Source organism: Electrophorus electricus, chromosome 20 (genome assembly GCF_013358815.1).
Source record: "Electrophorus electricus isolate fEleEle1 chromosome 20, fEleEle1.pri, whole genome shotgun sequence".
NCBI classification, from domain to species: Eukaryota; Metazoa; Chordata; class Actinopteri; order Gymnotiformes; family Gymnotidae; genus Electrophorus; species Electrophorus electricus.
The window spans coordinates 15,574,414-15,584,719 of record NC_049554.1 but is presented as its reverse complement, the minus strand read 5'-3'; the positions used below and the strand labels follow the sequence as shown (position 1 = coordinate 15,584,719).

The 10,306-nt window shown below is 41.1% G+C and overlaps 1 protein-coding gene across 1 annotated transcript; it reads left to right on the top strand.

Annotated features, from left to right (window-relative positions):
- The first annotated feature begins 1,573 nt into the window (after positions 1-1,573).
- Positions 1,574-8,025, top strand: dusp7 (dual specificity phosphatase 7). Its single transcript, XM_027017521.2, has 3 exons — positions 1,574-2,374; positions 3,317-3,745; positions 6,910-8,025. The coding sequence occupies exons 1-3, from the start codon at positions 1,972-1,974 to the stop codon at positions 7,215-7,217; spliced, it is 1,140 nt and encodes a 379-aa protein (XP_026873322.1). The 5' UTR covers positions 1,574-1,971; the 3' UTR covers positions 7,218-8,025.
- The last annotated feature ends 2,281 nt before the right edge of the window (positions 8,026-10,306 follow it).

Below are 10,306 nucleotides of genomic sequence, written 5' to 3'. Positions count from 1 at the left end.
TACATGCTATCTACAGCTTTGAACAGGAGCTGTTCTCAGTCAGAAGCACCAATTCTGCTCCATCTCTGCTAGGTCGTCTTCTGAATATATGATGTAACCATTTCCTTTTCTCTACTAAAAGATGTGCTATATTAGTTCAGGAATACACACACTGCATGGTTAATTCTAAGATAAAACAATGTACCACTTGTGTTATCTTATTGTGTTCACTTGTCATGACCATTTGCCATAATTTTAAAGAGCAACAAATGGTGATACTGGTAGAAATTGAAATTAATTTTTTTTTAACATATAATCTAGTTTTTATGAGAGCAAAAATGATTTAGTATAGTGTCTTGAGGATCTCCTATAGGAATCTCCCTCACCTACTATTTGTGGAGCTCTTCGGGATACGACCATAGAAACACTGGAAGGGTTCGGGATACGATATCGAAACACAAGGGCTGACAGTCTGGAGTATCTGTAAGTCCTCTGGATGCATAAAAGGCCATTGTGTGCAGCACTGGCTACATTACTGATCCCACTGTGCAGCTGTGATGAAGTCAGATGTTCCTCTTTTTTCACATTTCTGTCAGTATCTTTCACAATATCTAACATGCAACTTGCGATTCCTAATGAGTAGACGAATGTGTATTGAGGTGGCTGCCTGTCCACAGAACAGTTCTAGTTCAATTAAAGATCCTTTTAGTACTCCAAACTTAGGTTAGGATGGACTTGCACTTGTGTGGAGAGAAATGTTGTCACTAGTTTATGGAATAAATTGAAAATTTTTATTTTACTTATAAATAGTAAAATAACAATAATATAAATAGTAAATTTACAGTGGTTTCTTTTTTTCCAGAGCTGTGAAAATTGCAGTGTTGTACCATCAGCTGCGCTTTAGAAGTTATATGAGGTGAATCCAGTGTCCATACATATATGTACAAGCATAAGATGCAGTAACAGAGTTAAAACATATATATTTACTGAGATACAGCATTCGGTCCTGCCTCAGTGAATGCAACATTAGTGCACACTCGGTTGTTTTACTCATGAATGAAAACTGAATGCGTACAGTACATAAGACATAAGTGAGGTTAAAAGTTTCCATATTCTCAAACGCAGCTGACGCGCAAACGCAGTTGTTTCGCAGAGATGAGACGCGTCTTTTAAAGGAACAGCCCTAACTCGCGCCTGTCCAATTATTTATTTACCTAGATATGTTGAGTTATAGGTTAGGCACTGCTATATATTTAAAACAATTCATTTATCAAACTGAATATATGTGATATTATTTTTGCCATCATGATCGTGCTATATAGTATGTACCACGATGTGTGTGGCTACGTATAGTTTCCTTTATCAAGGCTACAGTCCAGCCGTAAGCGCATCCGTTACCAAAGGCTGTTTTACTTCCAAACCATTTTACCCCCCGAGGCTGTTGTGGAAGATATTTTACTTCTACAAGTATAAGTGGCCTTTGACTCAACTTTGGAATCGGATAGTAAGAAGGCGGCGCTGCGTCTTTAAGCAGCCCGCGGTGAACTCCTCCTCCTCTGGCCAAAGTGCTTTATTACCGCCTGTCAAGCAGCGAGCTGGACGCGACCCACAGTATAGCGGCGGACCGGGGGACGTACCGGGGGACGGACCGGAGGACGGACCGGGACCATGAACGCCTCTATTCACGAGAGCTCCTGAAGACAGTGCATGTGTAGTGGCTTCACGCTCCCGTCACATACTGCGGCTTCTCATGGAGGGCGACGCTAGAGCGCACGCTCTCCTCCTTCAGAAGGCTGCACGAGGAAGGCAGTGATGTGTCTCGCACCCTGTTCACAAGCTGAAATCTCAGTACCACGAGCTTGATTGACACGAGCTTTACTGGAGGATCGCTGCGCGCGGGGATGTGCAGGGGGGACGTTTTCGTCGCCTGATTTCCCCTTATTTTATTTTATCTTATTTTACTGCGCGTAACAGCCTCCTCCTGTTTCCCTCATGAAAACGCATCTTTGGAACAGCTCACGGGACGCACCTCTGATGATGTCGAGCAAGACTGCGGGATGGCTGCAGGATGAGCTGCAGTCCGGGGACAGCTCGCTACTTCTGCTGGACTGCAGATCGCACGAGCTCTATGAGTCATCTCATATAGAATCGGCAATAAATTTGGCAATTCCAGGTCTGATGTTGCGCAGGTTAAAGAAGGGGAATTTACCGATCCGCTCCATAATCCCAAATAATGAAGACAAGGAGAAGTTTGTAAAACGGTGCAAGACGGACACGGTGGTTTTGTACGATGAGGCCACAGCCGACTGTCAGGAGCACGGGGCAGCGAGTACTGTTCTGGGTCTGCTCATGCAGAAACTGCGCGACGATGGCTGCAAGGCTTACTATCTGGAAGGTAAGAATAAAGATACAAGACACCAACACACGTCCATGGAGACACACTCCAGTCCCTGTAGTTTATCCTACCGCACCAAACGCGAGGTTTTCCTCCCTGCTCGGCAGTTCAGAAGTTTTCATGTGCCAGGACGTTTTAGCGTGTGGTCGTGTCTTCTGGTCATGTCTTGACATTTCCAGGGCTTTATGTTTTTGTTATGGTGGTTCAGAAAGTGAAATTAGTTACGGTTATATCAGAAGCTGGAAAATGTACATAGTTTTACAGTGAAGCATTACCTCGCTTAATCTGTGACCGGTGCTTTGAGAACTAAAGTGAGCAGGTTGAGTGTTTGTAACACTTTAGACGGATTAATGTACAACTACAGCATATAACTGGGAATCTTATTTATTATTCCGTTTTATCGCTAAATATTCTCTGTCAGATGGTCAACTTTCGGGTTTTAATGCAACAGTTTGCTTTTAACTTCAGAAACCTTTGGAAACACAAAGATGTTTTCAATTAATGTTTCTAAAATGGCTCCGCCATGTTGTCTTGTTCAGGCGCGAGCACGCATTTCATGAATGAAAAAGGAAGAGAAAGTAAAACGCAAACATTTAAACACTTTCAGTATTCGACGGGTTTTTAATAATTTTAAGACGACAACTTAAATCTGTTAATTGGCGTAGTGTTGAATTCAGTTTTTACACTGAATTGCCGCCATTCACAAAAACCTCCAGTGAGACGGAACGTCAAGCAGAGACTGCGCGTGAGCTTCAGGATAGCTCGTGACATTAGCAGGACATGAATTCTGTGTAATATCTGGTTATAAGATATACTCTACATTAGCATATGTGTACCATGAAGTGTAGCACAAGAACACCGTTTATTTGGATTGCCATATACGACAGCTGTATGTTTTTCTTTTTCGACCAAACCGACTGTGTGTTGTTCACTTTATTCTAGGAGGATTTAACAAGTTTCAGACAGAGTATCCAGAGCACTGCGAGACCAACCTGGACTGCCCCTGCCCCAGTAGCTCGCCCCCTGCGTGTGTTTTGGGCCTTGGAGGACTACGAATCAGTTCAGATTGTTCTGATGGAGAATCAGACAGGGAACCTGGTAGCGCCACTGAGTCAGAGGGCAGTCCCTTACCCAATAATCAACCAGCATTTCCTGTCCAGATTCTCCCTTACCTTTACCTGGGCTGTGCCAAAGATTCCACCAACTTGGATGTTTTGGGCAAGTACAACATCAAGTACATCCTGAACGTAACTCCCAACCTGCCTAACATGTTTGAGCATGATGGGGAATTCAAGTACAAACAAATTCCCATCTCGGATCACTGGAGCCAAAACTTGTCACAGTTTTTTCCTGAGGCCATTTCTTTCATTGGTAAGTGGCCACCCTGATAGAATGTCTTCGTGGTACATTCTTGCACTACTGCAAAATGTTTGTTGTTTATTTTATTCTGGTTCTGTTTCTTTTTGTTATATGAATGGGAAGGATAAGTGATTATCTCATCATTTATATTATTAAATAGTCCCCATCAGAATGTTGTTTCAAGAATTCCTGTCAACTGATATATATATAATGCAACTAAACTGTAAAAGCAAACCTTTGTAACTATGTCCTTACGGAAAGCATAAGCAGTAAGCATACAGCTTTACTCCTTTGAGTGTGTTCAAAAACCTTGAGGGTCCCGGAAAATGTTGCCTCTAAAACTCCTTGTGAAAGTGAAATGAACTTAACTGAACTGTAAAATGCTGGCAACCCTCTATAAGCTTAATGAGCAGTAACACACCGGAAGTCCAGTTGTTGAGTAACATGTAGTCAACATTGTGGATTGCTGTGTCGTTTACCCAAATGGCTTCTAAACAGATGTGCCTATCAGATTTACAGGGCTTTTCTCGAGAGCAGTAACATAAGGGCATACAGGTTATCATGTATACCATCAAATGTACTGATGAGAGGTACATAAGTCATTGGTCTAGGCCATAAATCTGTATGAGAGGTGTATTGTCCATGATATGAATAAGTCAATGTAAGCATGAATGAATGACATAAATTTTATTAGACAATACGCATTAAAGCAACCAAAGTTAATCAGCTGAGTGCATGTTGATATTCATATATTTTTATTATATTATTACAAACTAACAGTTTCTTAGAGGTAGAAAATGCATGATTGTGATGTTTTATAATCTAAAATAACATTTTCTTTAGCGTGGACAGTTTTAATAATGGATTAGAATCATTGTTTTTCTTTTACCACTTTGTCAGCCTATGATGCCCAAATAAAGGCTTAAAGTTGCACAGAGACAATAATAATAATAATAATAATAATAATAATAATAATAATAACAACAATAATAATAGCAGTAGTGTCACTGTTGTTAGCGTAGTGTTTTTCAGGAAATGCCACCCCTACTCTCTGTAGCTGACACTCCAAGCCTCCTCCAAAGTCGTTTCCTCAGTACATCCTGTCCGTGGCAATGTTTTTGTTTATTGGTCAATTTTATGAGTCTTGTATTGCAGTAACCTAGAGTTAGGGTTAGGAATAACCCCTCTCAAAACACATGTTTTATTCCATTTATTACATTGTTATACTGTTCACAGTGCTTTATTACTGTACAAGTTGTGTAGTTCACTCCTGCATGACAGACTGAATATGGCTGCTTGTGTGTGTGTGTTTTTAGTGTATTACAAACAGGAGTCCATGAAACTCCTTATATTTCAGAATACATGTATAGTTTTGAGAGTGAGAGATATCTAAGACTTCAGCCCTGTCAGGAGCAGGAATAGGTCTTGTTACTCTTATTGGGTCTTTTTGAGCATGTTGTGTGAAGTGAGTGTGCAAGGTGTCTGTGCATGAGTCCCCACTGCTGGGGGGAAATGTAGTGGTCGAAAAGGTCATATCAGTAGGAGGGTTAGGGTTTCAGGTGAAATTGTTCAGTGTTTGGGCGGTTGTTGGTCAGATCACTTGCAAGGAGTGGGGCTACATTTTTCAGTTAAGAATGATTATGTTCAGTTTAATGTTTTTTGGATCTGATTCCAGCCAGAAGATTGTTTTGTTTGTGAAGGTTTGTTCTTATTGTGTGACATATATTTGCTCTTGGATCAGTAGTTTGGTCTTAATCTTGCTCTTTGAAGGTTTCACTGGTTATGATGATTCAGACTTTAGTGACATTATAGAGTATGTCATTGTGTACAGAGGTCTCTTCATTCATAAATCATTCTAGTTCATTGTGTGAATGGATTAAACTGAATCTGTTTAATTCCGTGTGGTTCACACGCAGAATATTCAACAGGAAGTGAGGGGCAGTTTTACTTGTCATAAATATATCTCCCTGTAATAGTACTGTTGTAAGTGCATCTTCCTGTGGTGGTACGTTTGTAAATATGTCTTCTGCATCAGCTATAATTATTGAGCAAGGGGAGTAATGCTGGTGCACTGCACGCTAATACAACATCCTGTTAAGAGGGTGGACATGTTAACTGCCCTAGGTGTGGTTTCATTTTCAGAGTAAACAAAGCACTTAGTATTTTAACACACACTGGTGTTTAACAGTCATTTCAAAACTTGAAGCTTGTGCATACATACAGTATGTACTACATGTAGGCCATGAGGGAGCATGTTACGTTTTTCTTAAAACAGTTTCCATGCTCTTATTATTGCGACACACTGAAGTAAAAAATACTTCATTCCTCGGGTGCTGAGATATTTACCGGATGCTGGAGATGTATATTCTTTTTATCAGTTAAGACAGTAAATGTGTGTATTGTGAGGTTTGCAGTTTTTAATTTAAATGGAAAAATTTGTTTTGTATGTATTGTGGGTGGAGCAATTAAGGATAGCCATGTTGTTCAATGCTAACTGTGCTTTTATGAAATATGAGGGGGTCGTTGCTGTCCATAACGAGAGTGAAAGGAAAAATGTGTCCTCTGCTCCACCACTAATGGCTCTCTAGCACATTATGTCCCACAAGGCCAGATGTATCTGGGTTATCAATAATGTATCACCCCAGTCCACAGGCCGCCACACGTACAGTAGGGGCGTTTCTAAGCACTGTATGGGTCATGTTTCCTAACCCTTCACAGCCAGACCTTGCTGAGTGATATTTAAGTCTTCCATTCAGTTGTTCAAATGGCTGTGGATCTCCGGGTAAATGCTGCCGCAGTAGCGTTTCACGACTGCTGTTTCCTTGAACTGACTGCAGTACTTCTCTTTCTGTGTCAGTTGGAAGGTTTGTAGTGAGGTCCTCATAAATAATGGCACAAAGCTACACTGTACTCAAGAGGCTCATCACAGCACTCTATTTTTCTAAGTATTTGGAAGTATGTGACCGGTAATTTATGGCCATTGTAAATTGTTTTCTCTCTTCCTACTCTCAGACCTTATTCCTGTTTTCCTGTCATGTTTCTAGGTCGTCATATAAGTTGTTTATAATATGATGTATCTTTTTTTTCATTTTTGAAGGTAGTGTCTTGATATACCACCAGTCTATAATGTTCTTTTTCTGGTGTTCTTGACATTGCTGTGTTATTTTGTCTCTCAGATGAAGCTCGTGCCAAAAAATGTGGCATTCTGGTGCACTGCCTGGCCGGGATCAGCCGCTCGGTCACCGTGACGGTAGCCTACCTGATGCAGAAACTCAACCTCTCACTCAACGATGCTTACGACTTTGTGAAGCGGAAGAAGTCCAACATCTCGCCAAATTTCAACTTCATGGGGCAGCTGTTGGACTTCGAACGGACCCTGGGGCTCAACAGTCCCTGTGACAACCGCTCACCCAGTGACCAGCTCTTCTTCACCACACCAACCAATCACAACGTGTTCCAGCTGGACACACTGGAGTCCACATGAAGCTCCCCGTCCTCGGGGTGGGCGCTGCCGCCCTTGTTTGAATGTTTGTCGCCATCTCCAGGGAAGTGGTTTGACCTGGATGACCTGACATGGGGGGTTATGGGGGGCAGTTGAGAAGAGATGCAGAACAGTTAAGACCCCATGGATGGGTGAGAGGAGGGGCAGTTAAGACCCCGTGGATAGGTGAGGGGCGGGGCAGTTAAGACCCTGTGGATAGGTGAGGGGAGGGGCAGTTAAGACCCTGTGGATAGGTGAGGGGAGGGGCAGTTAAGACCCCATGGATGGGTGAGAGGAGGGGCAGTTAAGACCCCATGGATGGGTGAGAGGAGGGGCAGTTAAGACCCCGTGGATAGGTGAGGGGAGGGGCAGTTAAGACCCCGTGGATAGGTGAGGGGAGGGGCAGTTAAGACCCTGTGGATAGGTGAGGGGAGGGGCAGTTAAGACCCCGTGGATAGGTGAGGGGAGGGGCAGTTAAGACCCCGTGGATAGATGCCCAGAAGGGTCTTGCTGACGGAGGATAAGAAGAACTTTGCTGCCATCTCAGTGATTTTAGATGCAGCTTCTCTTTGCCTTTATGGAACAGACTGTTCTTTTTTTGTCTTGCTTTGGTAAATTTAAAGAGGAAAAAAGAGACTGAATGGAACCATATGGAGGTTCACACAGAGATGAGGAAGTGAAACTGCTGTGTGTTGCCCTCCTCCTGTCTTAATGGTGCCAATCTAGTGTCTGGGACTGACTATCTGTCTGTCTCTCTCTCTCTCTCTCTCTCTCTCTCTCTCTCTCTCTCTCTCTCTCTCTCTCTCGCCATCTCCTGCGCTATATATATATATATATATATATATATATATATATATATATATATATATATATACACATTTTATTTTGACAACAAAAACACCAAATGATGGCACATGTACTCAGTACATATACATATAATCTGTATATCAATTTGTATATTTGTAAACATTTACAACAAAATTTCTCTCAGAAACACACAAACATGTTGTTCCCCACAGCTACAGTTTAATCAGGGACAAAGAGAATTCTAGATGGTAACTAACCAAAAAGAAAGAAAAAAAAATCATTCTTATTGTTGATGTTTTGGTTTTAAACCTTAATTGCAACCCCCCTCACAGGAATGTCTTTTTTATTATTGTTGTTTGTTATGAGCTAATGCCATTTGCACAGTGGTGAAGCCTTTCACTTCTTGGCACTTAAAACTGGTACTCCGACACAAATAAAGAGACATTCAGGCACTCAGGAAGTCTGGAACTGTCTGTCTGTTCTAGAGGAGGTCTGGAGCTGTCTGTTCTATAGGAGGTCTGGATCTGTCTGTCTGTTCTAGAGGAGGTCTGGAGCTTTCTGTTCTAGAGGTGGTCTGGAGCTGTCTGCGCACTTACTCAATGCTCATTGTTGTGTTTATCTTAGCTACAAGTCCCCACTTCCTTAATGAAAGTGTTCTTGGGTTGATTCCCCCTCAGGTCTTTGGTGATCACAGTTACAATATGAACACATACTATTACACTTTTGATTAAGTAGAACTGTTCACTATGTGTATTTGAAAAGCTGTGGAGATGTGGTTCTTAACCACGGGGGTTAGGAGGTGTTCTCACTCACTACTTGGAAACAGACTGTTTTAGGATTGTGTAGGATTGTTTTTTTAACTACTATTGCTGTTTCTGTGTCACTCTGTGTTCAGTGTGGTACGCAGGTCAGCATACAGTGTGTAGTGAGAGAGGTTCTGCCAACAGGAACATTGAATTGGACTTCAGTGGACAAGTGCTTGAGTTAGCAGGGTTTTAAGATGGCCTTATATAACCTTTTAAATTCTTTCCTATTCTGACTGTTCAGTACTATTTGTATCTCACTTTAGAAATCATTGTATAAAAAAAGCTTGTTCATTTTTAAAGAAATCAATATGTAGTAATAATGGACAACTAATGGAACTAAAGGTCTTTAACGGGTCAGTCCAGGTTGTGTTTGTTACTCTGCAATATATCCAAACGTCCTCTGCAGTATTTTCTAAGAAAAAAAAAGAAAAGAAAAGAAAGAAAGAAAGTAAAAGCTGCAGTTTTTAATTGCTCTACTTTTTGTACTAGTTCCACAAACACCTTTTTTACCTTTGGGGCGTCCAAAGTACAGGGCTTGGCATGACACTTCATACTGGCTAAATTACGGTAGGTGACACTTCATACTGGCTAAATTACGTTAGGTGACACTTCATACTGGCTAAATTCAGCCTTTATCATGTATGTCCTATTTCAGTCTAGCTAAAGAGTTGCACTGGGTTTCTAATAAAATTGTGTTCAGTTCTTGGTAGACAGTTGTGTCATTCAGTTAACTACAAATCTCCATAATGTGCTATATGCTAATCTCGTGGCCTTTCAATGTATTTTTTAAATATATATTTAAGCAGATATGCAACAGTCACGTCCTGAGTATTTAGCTAAAGGTGACTATTTCTCTGAGTATATCACTAAGAGTGACTATTTCTCATGCTTGAATTGACTTCATCTGTTAGAAGTCAGCATCTGGTCACAAATGTCAAGCTCTCAGCACCCAGGACTGAAATGTATTTCAGTGTGGAGCTTTTTTTATTTTAATGTAAATCCTTGATTTCAAGCTGCTTCTTGTGGAGGAATGTCTGTGTCAATGTAACAGTGGGAAGGAGAAACCGTTGATGTTTTTTCTGTGTGTATATTGCCAGAATGCAGGAACAGTAGTTTCTGTGGAAACCCCTTGTAGCTCCACCTTGGTGAGAGTCAGTGTTTGAGAGAGAGAGGCCATGGAAAAAAGAGGCGGTGAATAACAAAATGTACATCTTACCTCACTGAGGAATTTTTCAGGGATTTTTGACAATGCATCTGCATCGTGCTCCAGCTTCAAACACATGACAAATAGCTGTTTTATATGTGCTGTATACATTTTTTTAAAGATGCAATCTATATATGTGTATAAAACTGGGCTTGGTAACAGGACAGTTAAATGTTATGATTTATGAAGGATATAAAATTGTCCATATGTATTGTATAGTATATGAAAACCAACAAAACAAGACATGTTTATACTGCAAATAAATATTGAATTAT